Source organism: Trachypithecus francoisi, unplaced genomic scaffold (genome assembly GCF_009764315.1).
Source record: "Trachypithecus francoisi isolate TF-2019V2 unplaced genomic scaffold, Tfra_2.0 Lachesis_group19, whole genome shotgun sequence".
In the NCBI taxonomy this organism is placed as follows: Eukaryota; Metazoa; Chordata; class Mammalia; order Primates; family Cercopithecidae; genus Trachypithecus; species Trachypithecus francoisi.
The window spans coordinates 24907131-24932269 of NW_022681464.1; the positions used below are offsets into that span (position 1 = coordinate 24907131).

General features: G+C 36.2%; 1 protein-coding gene and 1 non-coding gene across 3 annotated transcripts in view; one reads left to right on the plus strand and one right to left on the minus strand.

Annotated features, from left to right (window-relative positions):
- DSC2 (desmocollin 2) overlaps positions 1-24486 on the plus strand; it is a 37692-nt gene extending 13206 nt beyond the window's left edge. Inside the window, exons 5-17 of one of the 2 annotated variants that reach the window (XM_033178068.1) lie at positions 443-598; positions 2383-2527; positions 3452-3618; positions 7099-7233; positions 7811-7996; positions 10188-10444; positions 10551-10693; positions 15648-15872; positions 18663-18899; positions 19629-19753; positions 21331-21588; positions 22138-22183; positions 22270-24486. In XM_033178068.1, coding sequence (XP_033033959.1) covers positions 443-598; positions 2383-2527; positions 3452-3618; positions 7099-7233; positions 7811-7996; positions 10188-10444; positions 10551-10693; positions 15648-15872; positions 18663-18899; positions 19629-19753; positions 21331-21588; positions 22138-22173 — 2070 coding nt within the window. In that variant the 3' untranslated portion in view covers positions 22174-22183; positions 22270-24486. The remainder of the gene's footprint in view (positions 1-442; positions 599-2382; positions 2528-3451; positions 3619-7098; positions 7234-7810; positions 7997-10187; positions 10445-10550; positions 10694-15647; positions 15873-18662; positions 18900-19628; positions 19754-21330; positions 21589-22137; positions 22184-22269) is intronic. The other variant, XM_033178067.1, reaches the window with a different exon arrangement.
- Positions 17908-18012, minus strand: LOC117064288. Its single transcript, XR_004429360.1, has one exon. It is a non-coding gene; the product is annotated as a small nucleolar RNA U13 (small nucleolar RNA).
- Positions 24487-25139: the final 653 nt, after the last annotated feature.

A 25139-nucleotide genomic window follows, 5' to 3' on the forward strand; every position in this document is an offset into this window, starting at 1 on the left:
GAAGTTATTGTCCACATTTTTGCCCTGCAGACAGTACACTTTAAACTCTGTTCTTAAATGTTATGTTACATATAATAAAAACTCAGTTTTTTAAAACATTGGCAACAGAATAATTTTCCATGCTCAGAATACTTTGTTTTCTAAGACAGTAAAAGTCTCAAGTGTTTTTTCCATGTATAGACACCATCTATCCTGTCAAATATTCCCTTAGTTATTCTGGAGAACTAAGATGCACTACATTATTTTACTGATGCCTTGCTCTTAAAATTTCTCAACTGGACTTTCTTACTCTGTTTTTGTTTGTTTGTTTGTTTGTTTATACATAATAATAATAAGGGCAGTTATTTAAACTAATAAAATGGCAATGAGATTTCGTAAATATATAGATGAAAGTTCTTCTGAAGTAAAGATTTGTCTCATGTATATATTATCTACTTTCTAGGTTCAATCTGACACAGCCCAAAACTATACCATATACTACTCCATAAGAGGTCCTGGAGTTGACCAAGAACCTCGGAATTTATTTTATGTGGAGAGAGACACTGGAAACTTGTTTTGTACTCGTCCTGTAGATCGTGAGCAGTATGAATCTTTTGAGGTAAAGTCTAAAATGTGTGTACTGTATTTTTTTTTTTTTTTTTTTGAGACAGAGTCTTGCTCTGTCCCCTAGGCTGGAGTGCAGTGGCGCGATCTCGGCTCACTGCAAGCTCTGCCTCCTGGGTTCATGCCATTCTCCTGCCTCAGCCTCCCAAGTAGCTGGGACTACAGGTGCCTGCGTGTGTATTGTATTAGTAATGATGATGCTTGGCCATTTTGTCTCTCATTTGCAATTCATTTAACCTTTTCTGTTTTCTGAGTTTGTCACCAATGCTCTGGCTACTCCCTAATAGCACAGAATTGACTTGAAACAAAAAATATTTTCACAGAATAAATAATATTACATTCCATTAGATTGTTCCTGGTATTATGGTTTTACTGTTTATTTTTTCCCCCACAAAAGTACCACTTTGAAGGACTTTTTTTTTTTTTTTTTTTTTGAGACAGAGTCTGGTTTAGTCGCCCAGGCTGAAGTGCAGTAGTATAATCTCTGCTCACTGCAATCTCTGGCTCCTGGGTTCAAGTGATCCTCCCACCTTAGCCTCTTGAGTAGCTGGGATCACAGGCGTGCGCGATGATGCCCAGCTAACTGTTTGTATTTTTAGTAGAGATGGGGTTTCACCTTGTTGGCCAGGCTGGTCTCAAACTCTTGACCTCAGGTGATCTGCCCATGTCGGCCTCCCAAAATGCTGGGGTTACAGGCCTGAGCCACCGTGCCCAGCCAAGAACAGTTACTTAGTTGGCATACAAAGATCTGTGAACCTCTTTATAGTATGGTGATACCATAGGAGGTAAATGAGGTTCAGTCATTAAGTAAACCTCAGTACCTTGGCAAAGGGAGAACGTTAGTTTATGGGGAGCAGGTAGGGAGTGTGACAGTGCTTACCTAAGCTTATTCAGTCCTTTAATCATCTGGTTAACTTCCTTTGCTGGAAAGCAAGTTAATATGAAAGAATTTAACCTAATGCTGGTTTGATTTCCCAACAGGACTTGGTCATTTTGCTTAAGTCGGTTTTAATTATTTTATTTCTATTTTGGATGAATTAATTATTCATTAGAAGAACAAATTAATCAAATAAGATAGGCAAACTTTGAATAAAATATTTAGGTTTAGAATTGCCATGGCCTGGCCTTCTGAGTACCTAGGATGTTCTGGCCTTTTTATGATAGCTGTTATGAGAAAATTGGTATTGAAATTCATATTGTAAAAACAAAAAAATTAAACTGTATTCCACCACAATTTACCATCATTCATTTGCTTCATTTCTGATTCACACTTTTTAAATTAAAAATTCTTTTGAAAAGACTTACCCAAATGTAACCATTGATATGCCTAAAGTCCTCATTAGTAGAAAATAGGATAATATCCCAGTTAACTGTACCTGGAGAATTTGTAATCCTACAGGATCCCAAGTTCAGAAGGACCCAGAAAGCTGTATTTAAAATCCATGCACCTCAACCTTTCAAACAAAGCAAAACAAAAAAGTCTTCAAGGCTGTTTGGGAAAATAACAGTAAAAATTGTGACACTCATGAACAACAGCATAGTAATAATGAAGAAACTAAAATTATCTTTGATAAATTTAAACATAAAATGCTATATTAAATCATGAAATTAGGCACCTCTTTGGCATTAAAATTATATCCATATCCCAAAACAATAACAAATGGTGAGACTCACACTGTAATTCTGAACAGTTTCCAAATTAAAGCCAAAGTGAATTTGAAGCACACCTCATTTTAAAAGATTATTTTCATTTTTCTCCTTATTTTACTCTTTTCACAGATAATTGCTTTTGCAACAACTCCAGATGGGTATACTCCAGAACTTCCATTGCCCCTAATAATCAAAATAGAGGATGAAAATGATAACTACCCAATTTTTACAGAAGAAACTTATACTTTTACAATTTTTGAAAATTGCAGAGTGGGTGAGTATCTCCTTAAATGATATATGGCAAATTAACTGTGTTTCAATTCATACATTTAGTTTCACTATGTCCATTGGGAAGCAGCATATCCCAGTGGCAAGAATAATGGACTCTGGGTGGAATTTTACTCTGCGTTTCACTAGCTGTGTGACCCTGGGCAAATTTCCTAATCTTGGCAAGTCTAATTTCTTCATCTGTAAAATGGGTTATCAGTATGCCGGATTGTTATGAAGATTAAGTGAAGCTCAATACACAGCCAATGCCAAGCACAGTGTCTATCAAATAGGAGTTAATAAATGTTATGCTATTGTCCCGTGGAAGGATGGATGTAAGAGAACATAGCCCAAAAAGAATAAGTCTTTCACTAACTGGAGATGTAGTCTTAAAGATATGTATGGATGTTCTCTAGGATTAAATGATTGCCAGTGTTCTGGGCATGATTATTAAAGTCACTGAGAATAATACAAGCGTTTTCTCAGTCCTGTGAAAATGGTCCGTTTTAGCTAAAAGTCAGAATGCAGTTTTGGAGACCTTCTCTAGAAAGATCTAAGTGAACCATGCAGTTTTAAAGAAAACTGACTCCTATGATCAGGCTAAGCACAGGCTTACTAACAGAGAAAGGTTATAGAATAATCAGAATTGTTTAGTCTGAAAATACATGGAGGGATAGTATCAACATTTATAAAATCATACATTAAATACAGTAAATATGAATATGATCACCCAATTCAAAAATGCTAGTATGCCAGAATATTTGAAAGGAAGTGATACCGGATGGAGAGGTCTGCAAATTTATAAAAGCGACGACTTTGCTATGTAATAATGTGGTCCAGAGCTTTTTTGAGGTGGGTGAAGAGGAATGAAATAAAGGGATCATAGAACATGCGAATGTTTTGGAGATTAAAAAGGACTTTTCTTCTGTAGGCACTACTGTGGGACAAGTGTGTGCAACCGACAAAGATGAGCCTGACACGATGCACACACGCCTGAAGTACTCCATCATTGGGCAGGTGCCACCATCACCCACCCTATTTTCTATGCATCCAACTACAGGTGTGATCACCACAACATCATCTCAGCTAGACAGAGAGGTAACGTAAACATTAATAAAACCTGATTATGACGTGGCTATTCAATAGTACCTGTATAACTCCTGTAGATGTGTTTTTGAAAAGTATGTTGTGAATCTTGTTTTAGAAACATTATTATTTTATGTATGTTAATAGAGATCACTAAATAACCTTGGAGTATGCTGGTTTTGAACTGCTAATTCATTCTTTTCTGAATTATATGTTTCATACCATCAAATTTCCTAATATAAATGTATTTACAGTATTAAAACAAAATGTCAAATATGAAAAGTGAATCTTTTAAATATATGTAGAAATGTGTTATCATCTTTCAACAATCTCATCTACATTCTACCACTTACATAAATGAAAAGACAGTTTATGGCCCTCTAATCTCTGGTTTCCCATTTTCAATCAGCTGCTAGAAATCTTGATTTGGATGTCTGACAGGTACCTAAGATGTAATAAATCTAAAATTTAACCTGCCTTCTTTCTTCTAAACATATTTTCCTTTCTATGTTTTCTAGTTAAAAAGACATTTATATATTTTTTCTCTATGAATCATTTTCTATTGTCACCTTGGAGTCATGATCTCCAAATTGTATTTGATGTCTCTTGGCCCCCCTGACTCACATCACTTCCCAAAGCATGTTTTTACCTCCTAGATTGTTTTATATCTATATTCTGTCTCTTTCTACTGCAATACCCTAGTTTAGTAATTCATTCACTTAGTTATTCAACTATTACCTCCTCCATGAAGCATTATTCATCTAAATTCTTATAGTAATTTCTGTATCCTTATTTACTATATTTATAATCCTTAATCTTAAAATACAGTAATAGATGTTTATCAGGTATTTTATTTGATTCTTAAATCTTAAATCTTCAGATTAATTTTCTCTTCCTTCCTCTATCCCTCATGGATTAGAGTAGTGGTTCTCAAAAGCTTTGGTCTCCAGATCCCTTAACAATATTGAATATTGTTGAAAATCCCAAAGATCTTTTATTTATCTAGTTGTATTTATCTACATTACCTGATTAATGCTTAAAACTAAGGAAAGTCTAAATTATACATTAAGTTAAATATTAAAAATAGCAATAAATTAATTACATGTTAACAGTTAAAATTCTTATAACAGTAAAAATTGTTACAATTGTTTTTCTTTTTGCACCTACAAAATAAGTACATTTTCCAAAATAGTACAATTTAGTGGGAAGAGTGGTATTGTTATGCATTTTCCCAAATGTTTTTAATATTTTGCTGAAGACAGGTGGATTCTCATATCTCCTTCTGCATTTAGTCTGTTACAATATGTAGTTTTAGCTGAAGCATACATAAAGGCAATCTGACATGATATAAAATTAGAAAAGAGAGGAGTATTTTAATGGTAATTACAGATCATTGTGGACATTATTCTTTGATACTACATGAAAACTTGTCAAGGAGTAGCTAGTTTCCTAAATGTTTTTGGTAATGTGTACTCTGAAGCCTCACCAATGGCCTTTTGTACTTTATTACATTAAAATCCATTGCTCTATCTTACGCTGTGAGTGACCATTTTACCAATATATCATCCTATATTGTGCATGGGTCATTTGGAAAATATTGGTTCATTAAGTAATGCAGAGCTTCCAAATATTGACACATTCCATTAAATAATATGAAAAAGATTACCTCTTTACTTCCATTGATATCACATTGGTTGATAAAGGTTTTCCAAGGTTCTCGTTTTTGTTTGAAAACTCCAATTTATCATTGGCAACAAATAGTTGTTTTCCCTGAAGTGACAGATTAACTTTATGTTTCACAAAATGCCTTCATAAAACTATAGTCTGAATAGCCATAGATGTCTATGTGAAAACAGTGTTCTATGTGGGGAGCCGGGGAACAACTCAACAGCTTGTTCGGCTCCCAAACCAAACAACCACAGAAGTGCTTTTCTTTGAATAGATTCTTCTGAAAGAATCAGTTGCAAACACTTGTCCAGTGAAGGAGTTTACCCAGTGGTGCTCTCTGGTAACTTTTTGACCTCAGGATGCCGGTTTTCTTCAGTTGCCTACAACCTTTTAGTCCCTTTAAACATCAGAATTTCTCTTCCATCTGAAGATAGCACAAGTTAATACTTAGGGTATCAAGCTTCATTTCCTTGTTTCATTAGCCAGTTAATTATTTCCAATAAATTTTAGTTCACTAAAAACAAAATATGTATTCCTTCTTGAAAGTACAGTAGCATGATGTTTTAAAATTTTTCAGTTGAAATAAGGCCATTATTTTTCAAGTCTACACATGTGATTGGTTGTGAGGGAGGAGTAAATTTGGAAAATTATGTGTGTAAAAAGCAGGAAGATCAAGAGAAAATTTGGTTTTATTTTAGATAATGCCCGAGGAAAAGAAAGTTTCAGAGGTGATGGAATTAAGTGAAGAATCTTTGTAAGAGAAGGGTGAACATTCTAGGTAGGTGAGGATAGATTTTCACATACTATTTTGTCTTATGAAAAGAGATAAACTAGGTAGGAAAGGTAAGCATTACCATCTTATAGAAGAAGAAACCTAGACAAAGTGAATTTTCCATTTGCCCAAGATTGTGTCTCTTATTTTTGGAGTTGGAAATAGAACCCAGGTCTCCTAATGCTCAGTCCGGAAAGCATTATTACTGTATTGTTTTTAATCCTCTGATATCTCAATCACTTATGATAAATGAAAGTTATAAGGAGAAACACTTCAAAATATTTAAATGCTTTAGATGTTTAAAAATATTTTTTAAGGTAGTGATGAGTTTTCAACAATATCTGATAAATTGAAAGCCTTAAGAGCCAGACTCTATTTTCCACAGAAAGAAAAAAACTACATAGCCCTAGACCTTTATCTTCATATCAATTTAAATGATCTCTTAATAAATGTAGCATAAACCTGTAAAATCTACATTTTTTGCAGGAAGAAATTTCATTTTATTGTTTTATTAAAAGACATTATTATAAGAGTCATTGCTATCTATTTTTTTGAACATAAGGCTGTACTTTGGCTAGGAGATAAAGGTTTTGATTAATTACCAGGCAGTTTTAAATGCACTTATGGCAAAATAGCTCTTCTTTTTCTGTTGAATAAATACAGAACCAACTGATTCTATATTCTGTAAGTTAATAGCACTAGAAATTTGAGAAACTATTCAATTTTCTTAAGTTGATTAAAAATTCCTAGTGTAATTCTCCTGCCTCACTTGAACCCAGGAGGCAGAGGTTGCAGTGAGCCAAGATTGCACCACTGCACACCAGCCTGGGCAACAGAGTGAGACTTCGTCTCAGAAAAAAAAAAAAAAAAAAGAAAGAAAAGAAAAAGAAAAATTACTAGTGAGAGAAAATTCTTCTAATACATGAATGCTGTGAAATGTAATAATGTACTTCTTAAATTCTTAGTGCAAAAAAATTATGGAGTGTAAAGTAAGATTTCAATTATAATGTTAGTGCTTTCACCCAATAATTACATTCTTTTTTTGCTTTCAGTTAATTGACAAATACCAGTTGAAAATAAAAGTACAAGACATGGATGGTCAATATTTTGGTCTACAGACAACTTCAACTTGTATCATTAATATTGATGATGTAAATGACAACTTGCCAACATTTACTCGTACTTCTGTAAGTGTATGATATTAATTAAAGAAAAATATATAGACCAGTTTTAGTTGTTTAATATGCACATCTCTGGCCTGGCGCAGTGGCTCACGCTTGTAATCCCAGCACTTTGGGAGGCCAAGGCGGGTGGATCACCTGAGGTCAGGAATTTGAGACCAGCCTAGCCAACATGGTGAAATCCTCTCTCTACAGAAAATACAAAAATTAGCTGGGCATGGTGACAGGCACCTGTAATCCCAGCTACTCTGGAGGCTGAGGCTGGAGAATCGGCTGAATGCGAAAGGCGGAGGTTGCAGTGAACTGAGATTGAGCCATTGCACTCCGGCCTGGGCGACACAGTGAGGCTCCATCTCAAAAAAAAAAAAAAAGAAAAAGAAAAAGAAAAAAAATGCACATTGCCAACCAGCCCTCGTGATTTCAAGTGAAGTGCCCCAATGACATTAAAAGTTGTATAGTGCTAGGGTGTTAAATCATGTAAATATAGTACTTTGGAAATTAGAAGAATAGGATTTACTTCACATGGTGTTCTATTTTTGTGAGAGTTACTAATGAAATTTTTTGTTTGTTTTTATTATTTTAGTATGTGACATCAGTGGAAGAAAATACAGTTGATATGGAAATTTTACGAGTTACTGTTGAGGATAAGGACTTAGTGAATACTGCTAATTGGAGAGCTAATTATACCATTTTAAAGGGCAATGAAAATGGAAATTTTAAAATTGTAACAGATGCCAAAACCAATGAAGGAATTCTCTGTGTAGTTAAGGTAAGAATAAATTAGAACATTATTTGTAGTTTATAATATTATAGAATAACATGCTAGAATTTAATGGAAAGAAAGGAATTCTGACAAATGTAGGAATAAAATAGGTATATAAGTAAATGCAAATGCTCTGTTCTTCATATATAATGGAAAGAATATATTAGTTTTTGATAATCTTTTGTTCAGGCATGATTTTTTTTTAAAGTCCATATAATACAATATCTATTTTGTAACTAATATCTTTAAACAGTTCAAAAACTAGCACAGCTTTGCTGCCACTGGGACAGTTCTGGACTTTTCCTAGCCTGGTTTTTCTGTGTTTGGGCCAAGGAGGCTTCACTTACTGAATTTCCCAAACGAAGAGTTACTCTTGGTCAGCCCCATGGAGAGGTTATTCGTAGGTTTGTTCATCATGTTCAGTTTATATTACATCCTTAGCATACAGGTTCAGAATGAAAATCCTCAATCATTCAAAGATGAAAGCACTTCTAAAACTTCTTTCTAATACTATTCCAGGAGCCAGAGTTAGTGCATAAAGCAATCTGAGCTCCTTTGGCCTTGGACAAATTTATAAACTTATTTCTGCTGCATCTTCAACTAGAACATGGTTTTACAGTGGGTCTATGCCATTTTCCTTTTGTATATATTCACAAGAGGCATGGATTAAAAAATGATGAATCCATTTTCCTTACGATGATGAAAATCAGCTGATGTTTTTATTGTATTTTCTCTGTTTTAAAATAGCAAAGAAATTTCCTTTACATCTTGCCTCTTTCTTCACCTAACCCCTCCTCTAATCCTTGGTATTCTCAGAAGGAAATTTATCTGTGTGAAGTCCAAGACCTGAAAAAATTTCTGTCTTCTGGGACATGGTTACACTAATTCTCATTACAACTACGTATCAGGCAAGATAAAATAAAACCTTTTATTAAATGTGTTCCTGTCTTTAAGACAGGAACTGGAATGGAAGACACACATAAAAAAAGAAAATATGATGCCCATAAGCTTTGTATTTTCTTGCCTCTCTCCTCTTAAAAACATTTTTAAAAAATTTACCCATTTTTTTTCTCTTCCTCAAACCAGGTACAAATAATTTTATTCATCTTTGGAGGGTGGGACAAGCTGTCCTAAAATGTATGGTGTAGCAAATAACTATTGGTTATAGTATGAATCCCCTAAAGAAGTATCTCATGTATTAACATCCAGGAACCCTCATTAAATACTCTCTGAAATGCCAGGCGTGGTGGCTCATGCCTGTAATCCCAGCACTTTGGGAGGCCGAGGTGGGTGGATCACGAGGTCAGGAGATTGAGACCAGCTAACACGATGAAACCCTCTCTCTACTAAAGATACAAAAAATTAGCCGGGCATGGTGGTGGGCACCTGTAATCCCAGCTACTCAGGAGGCTGAGGCAGGAGAATGGCGTGAACCCGGGAGGCAGTGCTTGCAGTGAGCCGAGATGGCGCCACTGCACTCCAGCCTGGGAGACAGAGCTAGACTCCATCTCAAAAAAAAAAAAATACTCTCTGAAATCTTCATCAATACCTGTTATACTACTTATCTTAAATTTGCCATTGAAGAACAATATTCTGTCCTTTTTTTTTGCCAGCTTTACCCAAGTACTGAATCAGTGGGAGGACTCCTCTCTTTCCACCGCCACTGGATTTCTGGGTGTATTAGTCTGTTCTCACATTGTTATAAAGAACTACGTGAGACTGGATAGTTTATAAGGAAAACAGGTTTAATTGACTCACAATTCCACAGGCTGTATAGGAGGCATGGCTAGGTAGGCCTCAGGAAACTTATAGTCATGGCAGAAGGCAAAGGGGAAGCAAGCACATCTTCACATGGCAACAGGAGAGAGATAACAAAGGGGAATGTGCTACACACTTCTGAAAAACCAGATCGTGTGAGAACTCACTCACTATCATGAGAACAGCAATGGGGAAATCCACTCCCATGATCCAATCACCTTCCATCAGGTCCCTTCTCCAACACTGGGAATTACAATTCGACATGAGATGTGGGTGGGGACACAGAGCCAAACCATATCACTGGATATATGTTTCATATTCTTGTGGTTATTCCCAACACAGCACTTACATATTTCCAAATGTAACATTATATATACTTGTTAGCATTGCCAAATATTAAATGAGTTCATCTGATTTTTCAATACATTTGCTTTTGTAGCCATTGAATTATGAAGAAAAGCAACAGGTGATCCTGCAAATTGGTGTAGTTAATGAAGCTCCATTTTCCAGAGATGCTAGTTCAAGATCAGCCATGAGCACAGCAACAGTTACTGTTAATGTACAGGATCAGGATGAGGGCCCTGAGTGTAACCCTCCAATACAGACTATTCGCATGAATGAAAATGCAGCAGTGGGAACAACAAGCAATGGATATAAAGCATATGACCCAGACACAAGAAGTAGCAGTGGCATAAGGTACTTGCCATTCTATTTGAGTTTTAAAATTTATAGCTTATTTTGTTACATTGTTATAATTTAGCATATGATAAATTTTATTATTTTAATTCATCATTACCAACAGGTATAAGAAATTAACTGATCCAACAGGGTGGGTCACCGTTGATGAAAATACAGGATCAATCAAAGTTTTCAGAAGCCTGGATAGAGAGGCAGAGACCATCAGAAATGGCATATATAATATTACAGTCCTTGCATCAGACCAAGGTAAGAATTTATCTTTAAGCCAGCTACACACTTCCTCAGCTACAGACATCTTCAGTGTTTAAGCCAACAGTATACGTTTTAAAGCTGGGTACATGCACTCAATTTTCATATCTCTCAATGATAATATAAAGTAAGAAGTTTACTATAATTTGTTAACTCATGTCTGCTTTCTAATAGCCTTCTCAGTTTTAGATGTAATTATAAAATAATTTACTCATAGAAACACTTGAGACCATAATTTATTAAAGTTAAAATTATTAAAAATTGAGAAAATTATTTTAGTAAAACTTGGTTCTGCCGAGTGTGGTGGCTCACACCTGTAATCCCAGCACTTTGGGAGGCCAAGGCTGGGGATACTTGAGGTCAGGAGTTCGAGACCAGTCTGGCCAACATGGTGAAATTCCATCTCTACCAAAAATATTAAAAATTATCTGAGTATGGTTGCACACACCTGTAATCCCAGCTACTTGGGAGGCTGAGGCAGGAGAATCGCTTGAACCCGGGAGGTGGAGGTTGCAGTGAGCCGAGATCACGCTACTGCACTCTAGCCTGTATGACAGGGTGAGACTCTGTCTCAAAAAAAAAAAAATTGTTTCAATGTATCTACTTATTTTGCTTAAAGTGTTCACTTTGGTAGGAAAGTTCATTACAGGGAGAACATACTTACATAGTGCAGTCCTGGAAAATAGCTATAACTTTTTACAGGAAGTTGACAATTTACTTGGGGGTTAGAATTCTGATTAAAGACATTATATTAAAACAATTCATGATATATTTATGATGATGGTAAATAAATAGTATATTATAAAATTAGAGAGACAAACACTATGAATTCATATAATCATGTAAAATGTAAAATTATGTTCTGTGCATTCAATAAAATTGAGAGAAATATGAGTATGATGATTATATATGAGATGTGCTTGGTGCATAAAATATAATTTCTATAACATGAATTTGGACTTTGTGTCTTTGTAAAATAAATATGCGAACTATAACAAACATAAGTTATTATACTATAACTTGCAAAATTAGAATTTAGAAGTGATTTTGGAAGATGATTTACATATTCCAGTTCTCTGTAAATTAATGATAAATGACTCAGTTTGCTAAATTGCTAAAGTTGTAATCATTATTGATTTATCTTTAACTAATTAAAGACTGTCCTTTAAGGCCTCAGATTCTCATGTCTTTTTGCCAAGAAATACTTGTTGGTCAAAGGCAAATGAAAAGGAAAACAAAATAACATGAAACTCAAATCCATTTTTTTTTAACGGCACTTTGGAAATAGTTTATTGACAGTTGAGATAAAAATTGCTGTCTGAAATTAGAAATTTTGCCTATAATTTTATTCTACCTTCTCCTCTGTTGCAGAGGAGTTCAAATGATTGAGAAATCAAATATTTGTTAGGGAATGGAGATGGGGCACTGCTCATCATCACTGTGATCTAGAATAAATGTGTAATGAGGCCGTTGCTCTTCATTTCTTTTGAGGAGGGTGGGAGTCACTGTGTTACTGTCTGTGAGGGAATTGTGAATCAGTAATTCCACATCTTTTTACTTTGAGAATTGAATGAGCTGAGATCATACAAAAGTGTGTCATTTTTTGAAAAACCTTTTTCTAAAATCTATACTGGCTAATTTCCTTTGAGTTCTCCCTGCCACTCCCTAATGGAAACCTCTCCTCATGGATACTGCACTCTTGGGCTGGTGCTCACTTCCTGCCCACCTACATCTCCACAGCAATTGCTTCCTCTTTTTAAAACTCTCTCAAGGCTTCTATGTCTAAACTTGCCCAAACATTCCTGCATGCTTTCTGGTCTTAACTGCCTTCTCCTCTCCTAAACATATATATTTCTTAAGCTTTAAATTCAATTTATCTTTCCTTCTTAACTTCTTAATCTAAATTCTCTTGGCAGTTTCACCCAGGAATCACCTCTATCTAGTTGAGCTTGAGATTAATGTTTCTATTGTATTATTCCAGCTGTTAGAATGGGGTTACTTGCAACTGTTTTAAAACATTTGACCGAAGAGTGTCATGCACATAAAGTGTGAAACCATGGATAGTGCACCTCATGTGACTTCATATTTGGAATTAGCATTTGCCCATATAGAATTATGTTACTACTAGAAGATGAGCATTTTATGCTGACATTCCAACGAATAAAACAGTATGTAACTCATCAACAGATGAAAAACAGCTATGAAAAAAAAAAATTAAAAAAAAAAAAAGAAAAACAGCTATGAAACACAGTGGATTAGATATCTGAGGTCTTAAATGTTCTTCTACGTCAGTATTAATCACAATGTGCAAAAAAAAAAATGGAGTTTAATCAGTGAGCAGCTGTAAACATCTACTGGAAGGGAATTGAAGCATTTATCCCAGTTGTAGAAGAGCAAGCACTATAGAGTTCAATTTTTAAAGATAGCACAATTAACCAGATTCAGTAGGTAAGGCACGTGCTCTCGATTGTGTGTGTGGACTCAAAGGGAAAGAAATGTTCAAGACACCAGAAGTCCCAGTTTTCAGAGAGAGCAAGGTAGCACCACATAACGTGAGAACAGGAGAAGCTGAGAGACAGAAATTATTCTGCTCTAGTAAATAGAAACATATGCCAGATAGATGAACTATATATCTACCTGCTTCCTTTTTCTAATGTAAATACTCTTTTTCGAAGTTGTCCAAAAATGGAAGGTAGTTGCATTGTTTCCTGCTTCTCATTGTTTTCTCTCCTAGTTCTTTTTTCTTCTTGCTGAAGTACATCCTTTACTATTTTTTTTTTCAATTGTGGAATGTGAATTTTAAACGCTCTCAGTTTTGTTGTTCTGAAAAATATTTTAATGTTGGCCTCATACTTAAGTGATACTTTGACTTGGTTTAAGATTCTGAGTCAACAGCTTCTTTCCCGTGGCACTGTGCAGCTATTAACCCATTATCTTCTGGCATCTCTTCTTGCTGATGCTTCTTGTTCTGTCAATTAGCGATTGTCCTTTTGTAGGTAATATATTTAGGTAGCTCTTATAGTACTATAAGTTGAGTTCTACAGTGTTAGTACAAAGTGTATGCCATGGATTTATTTATATTTGTCTAGTTCTGCAGTCAGAAAATACTTTCACTCTGAAGAGCCATGTTTTTCGTTAATTTTGGAGTATTCTCAGCTATTCATCTCTTTAAATATTGCTTCTCTGCCATCCTGTCTATTCTCTTTTCTAGAATCCCTGGTAGGTGAATGTTGCTGTTTATTTTCTTCTGGAATTTGAGCTGTAATTTCATTCTTGTTTAATTGGTTACCCCTCTTTATGTCTTGGAAGAGTCTAAACATACCTGTTTCAGAGATGTCTTGCATAGAATGAATTAATCTTTTGACTGGTGCTTTTGTTGGCTTTCCTTCTTAGTGTTAGTCTTGATTATCTGGGAATTTTAGTTTGCAGACTTATATTAAATGAGAAGTGTTTGCTTTGCTTTCTGTTTTTATTTTTTCCCTCTCTCCCACTTTGCCCATATTAACTACTAGTCCTGTAGTTGCCTTCACCTGCTCTTTCTCTGTGGCCCATGGTTTAGAACCAATTCTTAACTTGGTGGCCTAGTGTTCCTGACCCGTGATGACGCTGGATGTATCATGAATCTAATTGCTGTGCTGCAGGTGCTCTGGCTGAGGTTGTGACTTCAGGGCTGTGCTCATATCTCCGAGCTTCTCGAGGTTAGCAGCTTCATATAAGACACAGCCCAGGCAGTGGGTGGCGCGGGGTTTTTAAATTCTCTTTTCCACCTGTAGTGTTGAAAGCCTTCTTTTGAAACAGAAAGAATGAGTGATTTAGAGACAGAACTCCTGGGCTTGTGTTCAGCTTCAGACTTCATAACTGCATTAATAATTAGTGGCATGGGTCCATGGCTCTTTCATCTTTGAATTCCCCAGATTTTCCAATGCAGTTCTTTATATAAAGTAGTTATCCTGTAAGTTTCTTTCTTTCCTTTCTCTTTTCTTTTCTTTTCTTTTTTGTTTTGAGATGGAGTTTCACTTTTGTTGCCCAGGCTGGAGTGCAATGTCATGATCTCTGCTCACTGCAAACTCCACCTCCCGGTTCAAGCGATTCTCCTGCCTCAACCTCCCGAGTAGCTGAGATTATAGGCATGTGCCACCATGCCTGGCTAATTTTGTATTTTTAGTAGAGATGGTGGTTTCTCCATGTTGGTCAGGCTGGTTTCGAACTCCCGACCTCAGGTGATCTGCCCGCCTCAGCTTCCCAAAGTGCTGGGATTACAGGCGTGAGCCACCACGCCCCACCTATCCTGTAAGTTTCTATTGAATATACAGATAGATGAATTACTTAGACTACACCCCACAGTGATTATTTCAGTTTTCAAGTAATTTTCTTCTCCTGGAGTCTTCCGCCCTTCGAATATTCCCATCTACTATTTTTGTTACAATCTTTCAAATATATAACTTTAATTTCTTTGCTCCAAAACCTCAGTGCTACCTATTTATCCAACAAACTCTAAGCTCCCTAGTCTGACTTTCAAAGACCCCTAGCTCCTGCTTCCGTGTCAGCTTTCACCTGTCTACCTTTCCTGTCATTGTCTCCAGATCATGGGTGTGTATAACGTGCGTTTCCATCTCCTTGAATTTCCTTGTGCTTTTAAATATGCCAGAAGTGTCCTCATTCATACTCTCTTCCTTCCTCTTCTCACAAATCAGCCAAAACTTGCCTCTAATAAAATGCAGTAATAATTTAGCGAATGAATAAACACATCTTAATAGCAGTCATTGTACAACCCATATGAAAGTAATAATATTTTTCTTTTAACATTCCCTGAGGACCTAGCTTGTGACTGCTTATCATTGTAACTTATACATCATAGGTGCTTAATAAATATTTTTCAATGTTTTCAGTGCATAATTTTGTGGTGAAAACTCAAAACATTAAAAAAGTATTTTTATTTTCATTTATCTAGCAGGGAGAACATGTACAGGGACACTGGGCATTATACTTCAAGACGTGAATGATAACGGCCCATTCATACCTAAGAAGACAGTGATCATCTGCAAACCCACCATGTCATCTGCGGAGATTGTTGCGGTTGATCCTGATGAGCCCATCAATGGCCCACCCTTTGACTTTAGTCTGGAGAGTTCTACTTCAGACGTACAGAGAATGTGGAGACTGAATGAAATTAATGGTATATATTTTTGAACATTGCTTTGTCCTTTTCAACATCAGGATGTCTGCAATACTTTTTTTTTTTTTTTGTATGAAATAGGAGAAAATTCACCATGTGGGAACCACCAATGAAAGTTTCTCAGTTTTTGTATGTTGGGAGTAGGTCTCTCTAGTGTGTCTCTAATCCTATGCCGAGATTCCCTTAGGTGTGTTGTGAATTCTCACTCCCACTCCAAACACACACAGATGCACACACATACTCACACTCTCTCTCTCTCTCTCAGACTGGGTCTAATGCAATCACTTCCTAACTCGTGTACCTCCCGTTGGCATAGGTTTCTTTATGGTTTCCTAGCTCATAAGGGAGTCCTCAGTTGTTACTGGTTGGCTCTCCAGAAAGCAGACCCTGAGACAGGGCATCTCAAGCAGAATGATGACTAAGGAATTTGCTTGGGATCAGTAGCTTTGAAAGGAGGAGAAGTAGGATTAGACAAAAAGAGAAGTCGAGCTGCAGCATAAGCCAAATGACAACCTCGGTGAACCCCAGGGGATGTCTGAGCTAAATGGGCCTTCAGAGTGGTGCTGAATCAGTCCCCTATTCTCTCTTATTGCTCCATCACTGTATGTGGGCTGCCCATGGCAAAAAGGCACAATCACGGAAGGTGCTGATGGCCTCCCAAGCAGCTGGGATGTAAGTCCTTCACTGAAAAGGGATCTGGTATACCCCACAGTGTCCACCACATTCTCTCTCCTCTTTGCCACTGTATTGACTTCTGACTATTTCGTGTCTATTGTATTCTCCTTGGGATTCTCCCCTAACTTGGTTCCCCATCTTGGTTCCCCATCTGTACTTTTGTCTTTAGCCCAGAAGGATCTACAGTGATAAGTATGGCAAAAATGAAGGCAACCTGTCTACATTATCACCACTGCCTCACTCCCTAGTCGGCCCGTAACTCTTCAGCATGCTCCCCGTCTCCCGCTCACACTGCCTATGGACCGTGGCGTCGTGGTCTACCAGCTTTCGTGACTCTAGAACCACTGAATGGGGCTTGCTTTTCAAATGCCCTTGAATGTTTTTCAGCCCCATGCTTTGAGTGAATATCCCTCAATTTCCTGTTATGACAAATTAGAAAAGAAAGGTTGTGAGGGAACGTAAAGGGAGAACAGGATGAGGAAAGAAAAATGAAGACTTATAGAAATAAGCTAAGCTACTATGTCTTGGATCCTGCTCTGTGAACTAACAAGATTTCAGCTTTTTAAACAATATTCTGGGGTGTATGTGTGTGTGTCTCAGGGGGTTATCAGTTTATTTTGGGGTTGGGAGGATGAATTAACTTTATTCTTGATTTTTTTTCTTTTCTACTTATTTGGTGTCATGATATTCATTTTTAAATAGTGTTGATAGAAGGTGGACATTTTTTTCCCAATAGTCTTACTTAGCAAAATAAAACTTTGGCAGCTGTATGTTTGTCAAAATCTTTCTTATTTTAAAGATTTACTTGTCTGGGTAATCATTTACAAGCTTGGGAAACACCCAACTTTTAAGAAGAACATACCCCAGAGAGGCCTTGAATTCAGATAAGCTTAGTGTCAAATGCTGGCTCTCCACTGTTTGTTAGTTATGTAAATCTGACCATGCTAACTCTGTCTATCTTTTGTCTTTGAGCATCAATTTACTCAAAAGGGATTATTTGGAGGAGTAAATGAGATAATGCATGTAATACATCATGACACATTAGGAATTATAAGTTTTGGTTTTGCTAGTCTCATTATAATTTCTTACATAATAGACTTAATGGGTTAACTGTGGCTTCTCTTAAAATTGACTTAATTCAATGTGCTTTTACCCAGGCACTCAAATTTGTATTTAGAGCTTCAAATACTATGCAGAAAATAAGAATGTCATGCTGGGAAGTTATGTGAGAGAGGTATTATTCTATGGCACCAGGTATCTGCATTTAGAGTAGTAGTATATCTAGTCTCCGAAACCAAGATTGTGTTGACTTCTAAATTTTTTTTTAGTTTTTTATTATTTTTTGCTTATTCTAAATTCATGTCATACAGCTAATGTACTGATGCTGTAATAAGGTTTGAGAGAGGTGCGTCTAACACATGAGCGTAAAAACCCTATCATCATGCTTATGCACCATAAAAGCCATAAAATAATCGGTATGAGCTTTTGGTTCTAGATATTTTCTAGCCTTTATCTAAGAAAACTACATCAAAACTAAGACATGTGCAGTTGGTCCCTTCATCCTTTAGGACCAGGAGATGCAGCTCCAGCTGTGTGACTCATGACCTGCTAATGTAGTCACTGTCAGGGGTGTTCTAAGTTGTCAGAATCAGTCTCTGACAGTAAGTCACAAGGATTTATGTTTATTTGGCACAATTTTTGAAAACAAAGTAAAGAATTCAGAATTTCAGATTATTACTTCAGTGAAGCATGTGTAAAAGAAAATGTACACTCACTGCTTTAATTAAATGTATTCAAGATATGGTAGAAACTATTAACAAGTCTATTAGTTACGAAAGGAAGGATTTGTTTACCGACAAATAAAATATATTATTACAAGAGCCAAAAGACTTTAAGAGGCAGCATAGACAAACTTTTATATGCAATATATTTGCAATGGGTATAGATTGGAACTACTCTATCCATTCACATTTAGCATATTCTAGTAGCTGTGCCATCCCATCAGGAATATCTGTTTCTAGGAAAATATGATAACTATCAGATAATGAGTTATTTATGCTCAGAAGAAATCAGTGACATTGTATAATGCTTGGTTTTATTTATTTATGTTTTCAGATACAGCAGCACGTCTTTCCTATCAGAATGACCCTGCATTTGGCTCATATGTAGTACCTATAACAGTGAGAGATAGACTTGGCATGTCTAGTGTCTCTTCATTGGATGTTATACTGTGTGACTGCATTACCGAAAATGACTGCACACCTCGTGCAGTTCCAAGGGTTGGTGGTGGAGGAGTACAACTTGGAAAGTGGGCCATCCTTGCAATATTGTTGGGCATAGCATTGCTCTTTTGTAAGTCTTAAGTCTTTTCTTAAATTCAAATAATACCCTTTAAAGTAACTTTGAAGACACTTTTTGTTTTTGGAAACAGAGTCCAGGCTGGAGTGCAGTGGTGTGATCTCGACTCACTGCACCCTCCGCCTCCGGATTCCAGTGATTCTCATGCCTCAGCTCCCTGAGTAGCTGGGATTACAGGTGTGCGCCACCATGCCCAGCTCATTTTTTCTACTTTTAGTAGAGATGGATTTCACTGTGTTGGCCAGGCCAGTTTCTAACTCCTGGCCTCAAGTGATCCGCCCACCTCGGCCTCTCAAAGTGCTGGGATTACAGGCTTGAACCAGCACGCCTGGCAACTTGCAAGACACATTCTAAGAATCAGTGCTATTTCCTATAGCTGATCATTTGCATGTAGCTGTATTTTTATTTAATATATAAATATATTTAATTTACATATTTTAAGTGCATCTATGTATAGTTCTAGTGTCTTCCCAGTTATCATAGACATAAAATTCAATGCAGAAACAGAACATGTAACATAATTATAGCATATCTGTTTAAAAGTTTAAATAGTATATCTATTTAAACTTTTCTATTGTATACTGCTTTGACATAAGCAATCCCAGGAAAGCTGTCTCCTTTTAATACGCACTTTTTAATTCATGATTTATCTGTGTATTAACCATTGTACATAACTTCACGTTATTTTATGATAAACTCAAGTATATTTCTTTCTTCCTTCAGGCATCCTGTTTACGCTAGTCTGTGGGGCTTCTGGGGTATCTAAACAAGCGAAAGTAATTCCTGATGATTTAGCCCAGCAGAACCTAATTGTATCCAACACAGAAGCTCCTGGAGATGACAAAGTGGTAAGTAATCTGGGTTTTTAAATAAATACAAAGGATGAATTTGCTTATAATGCGTATTCCTTCTAAACTCATCTTTTCTCAGAAAAGTTCTTTTGGTATCAGGCAATTTACCATAGAATGTCATGGGTCCCCTGAAACAGATAAAATGACTTTGATTTACATGGCCATATATGGTATTTAAATTTGACCATAGTGTGTTACTAAATGGTGAAAATGCTTTAATATGTCATTGTTATTTCTACTTCAAATGATTCATGGTTTCAACTTTAAGCCTTGTCTTTTGTATGTATTTCAACTGCTGTTTGTGCTGTAAAAATGCTGCTTCTAATTATTCGCGGTTTACCAACATGGTTTTACACTTTTTCTGGCAACAATAAAATCACTACAAGCTTTGATCATCGTGGGAAGAACTTTAATAGATTCTTTCTGGCTCTAATATGGGTTAGGAAAGAGCCTGGGGCCAAATATATGAAATAGCAATGCTAGCAAGTAGCCATTTCTCCAACTTTGCTTTCTAGCTCAATATGTGGAAGAGGAACAAGTAAATACCCTATAAGAAGTATAATTGATGACTAGGGCAAGAAATATTTAGAAAACAAAAGCATCACAGTATCCAGGAAGGTACTGAAAAACAAAAATTTAAATAATGTTAGAGTTTCCAAAAACGCAATGTAAATAACTAGTGGCCAAAGCTTTAGCGTTCTCGTTATTTTCCCTGCCTAGTTTATTCATATATATTTAGATGGCAAGGGTTTATTATTGCAGTCAAGATTTTTATGGCAATTATAGTTTTATTCTTTTTGATGTAGTTGAAGTGTAACTGAACTAGATACTAAATGGAAATATTGATCATCACTTCTGTTTCTGCTTTAGTCAGGTAAAAAGGAATTAATTTAAACTAAGCAGAGTAAGTATATGTGAGACAACAGTGTTTATTTTGAGGTGTGAGATGTAGAAGGATTGAAGAATTGAAGTTGTACAGTGTTCTAAGAGGCTTTTTTTTTGTTTTTTTGAGACAAGGTCTGATTCTGTCGCCAAGGCTGGAGTGCAGTGGCACAATCACAGCTCACTGCAAACTCTGCCTTCCAGGTTTGAGCGATTCTTGTGCCTTAGCGTCCCGAGTAGCTGGGATTACAGGTGCCTCCTGCCATGCCCAGCTGATTTTTGTATTTTTAGTAGAGACAGTGTTCCACCATGTTGGCGAGGCTGGTCTTGAATTCCTGATTTCAAGTGATCTACCTGCCTCGGCCTCCCAAAGTGCTGGAATTACAGGCATAAGCCAGCACACTGGGCAGGTATTCTAAGAGATTTTTAAAGAAGGAATATACATCAAGCTTCCTAATTTATCTCCAGGTACCAACCACTTGACAGTTTGCTTGTGTGGCTACTACATTAAATTATGGGATTTCCATAGTTGGCTACACAGGATTGACAAAATAGATTTAGTTCCTGCTCTCAGGGAGCTTATCTTCTAGCACACACACACAAAAATGGCATCATCCGCTTGATGTTGTTCTTTTTCATAATTTTTTGTTTCTCTCTGTAATTATTCCTAATGCAAATTGTTTTCATTTCAGTATTCTGCGAATGGCTTCACAACGCAAACTGTGGGTGCTTCTGCTCAGGGAGTTTGTGGCACCATGGGATCAGGAGTCAAAAATGGCGGTCAGGAGACCATCGAAATGGTGAAAGGAGGACATCAGACCTTGGAATCCTGCCGGGGGGCTGGGCACCATCACACCCTGGACTCCTGCAGGGGAGGACACACGGAGGTGGACAACTGCAGATACACGTACTCAGAGTGGCACAGTTTCACTCAGCCCCGTCTCGGCGAAGTGAGTTTTCCTAAGTGGCCTACAAATCTATTTTAATTTCCTTTAAACTTTATAAATAACTAACTGGATTCTGACCATAATTTTCAATTAATTATGCATCTACGAATTCTACTAATTGAAAGCTATTATTTTTCCTCAATTTTGATTTAGTTATGTTCAGATTTAAGTGGTTATTTACTTGCCCTAGTATTTTTTTAATTGAAAGAATTACTTAAATAGTGTGTGATGATATTAAATTACTGTCTCATGGCTTTGTCCTAATATTTCCCATCTGACAACTTGTGCCTTAGAAACCAAAAATGTGGTACCAGCAAGACCAGCATGTACCATCACTGTGTCTGTCTGGGAAGATCTGAGCCCACATCAATTTGTCTTCAGTTTAATGGATGCATGTCACTTTCAGCTAAAATGTTGAAAGGGAAAATAATGACTATGTAAAATGAACACCTGTATACTTGCTGCCACATGCGTGACTTTTAGAAACATGTTATACTGAATTTATAGTGTGATGTATGAAACAGACCAATCATGTGCATTTTTTATGTGTAGGAATCCGTTAGAGGACACACTCTGATTAAAAATTAAACAGTGAAAGGTAAATCAAAGCAATTACTTTTATGTTAGTAAGTTTTGGTGTTTAAAATAATAATAATAAAAACGTTGTGTTTTTCTCCTTGGCAGAAAGTGTATCTGTGTAATCAAGATGAAAATCACAAGCATGCCCAAGACTATGTCCTGACATACAACTATGAAGGAAGAGGATCGGTGGCTGGGTCTGTAGGGTGTTGCAGTGAACGACAAGAAGAAGATGGGCTTGAATTTTTGGATAATTTGGAGCCCAAATTTAGGACACTAGCAGAAGCATGCATGAAGAGATGAGTGTGTCCTAACAAGTCTATGAAAGCCAATGGCTTTATGACTTTTTAAAAAATTACAAACCAAGAATTTTTTAAAACGGAAGATGCTATTTGTGGGGTTTTTTCTCTCATTATTTGGATAGAATCTCTTTGGTCAAATGCACATTTACAGAGAGACACTATAAACAAGTACACAAATTTTTCAATTTTTACATATTTTTAAATTATTTTTTATCCAAGGAGATCTACAGATAAATTAAAGTCTGCCTTATTTGTTACATTTGGGTATAATGACAACAGCCAATTTATAGTGCAATAAAATGTAATTAGTTCAAGTCCATATTATAGACTATTTGAAGCACAACCTAATGGAAAATTGTAGAGACCTTGTTTTAACATTATCTCCGGTTAATTATGTGTTCATGCGGTGCTTGGAAACTGTTGTTTTCCTAAACATCTAAAGTGTGTAGACTGCATTCTTGCTATTATTTAATTCTTGTACTGTGGCCTTTTTCATAGTGCAAAGGGAGATTTCTAGCCAGGCATTGACTATTATTGCAATTTCATTTTGGTGGAGTTTAGTTTTAGGTTTTATTGTATATAAAATCCTGCACTGAATCTATGTCTCCTCGTTACCTACTTTTGCCAGTGAAATGTAAGTTTTAAAATGCTTTCAGAGTGTATTCTTACTACTGCAAGTTTTTGGTCTTTAAAATGTCAAGTAGCATCTCTCTCTTTCTCTCTTTCTGTTTCTCTCTCCTTTTTTTTTTTAACTTCCTTATGGGCTAAAGAATCCAAATATTTAAAAAATCTATCTGTCTTCTCTCATAAAGTGAATTATTCATTTTTTTTGTTGTTTTATGTAAGTGTATATATTCTTGGTTTTTCTTGAAATCATTGTAATGTTAACTTTGTTGTTTCAAATATCTTGGTGATGCTTCATTATCTCCTCAACAAAGAACGTTTAATTTTGCCATTGAAACTAGAACTACGTCATGCTTTTATTAGAAGCAGTGCTCTATGTTAACAGCAGGAATGGTGTAATTAGAATTGGGATGTGGATATTTACTGTTTGACAACACATTTACAGTTCTTTAATGCGAGGATGCAATTTAAAAATGCAAAGTAGTGATGGTTTTTGAAATAAGCTTTTAAAATACAGGGATCTTGAAAACTCCCTGGGGTAACTATTTTATAACTTAGATAAAATGGCTAGTCGTATCTATGTGTTTGAAAAGTTATTTTTTTAATGTTTTAAGATTACAATTTTAACAAACATAGAAATGAGCCAAACTGTTTAAATTTTAAAACAGTAAGACAAAATGAAACTTAATAGTCCACAAAATTCCAGTCCAGGTTTCATGACTGACTTTAGTCAATGAATTTTCTAGGTATGCTAAACATACGGACATTTTAAATGTGTTTCTAATATTTGTGATTATCTATAATGTGCCTGTCTTGAATTCACAAGATTGGGTTATAACAATTATTTGGAAGATTAACATTGGGTAATTATTTGATAACCAGCTTATCTTATCAGTAGTTGTATTGCTGATCAGGCAAAAATAGTTTCCCAAAGTTATTTTTAATAAACTATTTACAAAATTCTTATATATTGCTAGTCATGATAAAGTAAATTAAGCAGTTTTTAAAACTTAGTGTGAGTTTGTTAATCACAGGTCTGTAATGAGTTTAAGGGATTTTGCACTTTCTGATTTAAAGAAGTAAGACCCCTTCCTTAGATTTCTGTTATACATTTTTTAGAATGTAGAGTTTGTTTTGGAGACATTTTCAGTGCATTGTTATTGCCATATTTATATAATATGACTATTCTAAAGACTGTGATGCCATGGGGTATTGGTTAAGTTGCCTGCTTTCTCTTTGTCCATTTTCATCATTTTAAAATGGGGGATAATAGCGGAACTTGTTTCCTAGGGCCATTGTAAGTCACTTGAATAAAAAATAGTTTTGAAGCATGAGAGTCATACAGAGTGGTCCACCTAAAAGGCACTCCTGATAATAATAAATGATTTTAAACAAGTCACATGTACAACTCATTTCATGTTAACAAAAGGTCAATTAAGAAAATAAGATACGGCCGGGCGCGGTGGCTCAAGCCTGTAATCCCAGCACTTTGGGAGGCCGAGACGGGCGGATCACGAGGTCAGGAGATCGAGACCATCCTGGCTAACACGGTGAAACCCCGTCTCTACTAAAAAAATACAAAATTAGCCGGGCGAGATGGCGGGCGCCTGTAGTCCCAGCTACTCGGGAGGCTGAGGCGAGAGAATGGCGTAAACCCGGGAGGCGGAGCTTGCAGTGAGCTGAGATCTGGCCACTGCACTCCAGCCTGGGCGACAGAGCGAGACTCCGTCTCAAAAAAAAAAAAAAAAAAAAGAAAATAAGATACTGAAAAGATTTTTCTTTTCACAGTAGAACATGTCTCTTCATAATGATCGCCTGATGACTGGGTCTTTTATGTTCAGTTTTCCAGAATACGTAGTGCAAAGATTGCTGAGGCATTCGCATGGGATTGGCTAGTCTGAAACACTGTGAAACTATTAGGTGCAAATTGGATGAAAAGCAGAACATCTGCTTCTTAAAATGGGCACTGAGTCTAACACCCTATGAAAATTATGTGTATTTTAGAGTCTCCCTGTCAATCCCTTCCTCGGCTTCTTCCCTAGCTGTCCA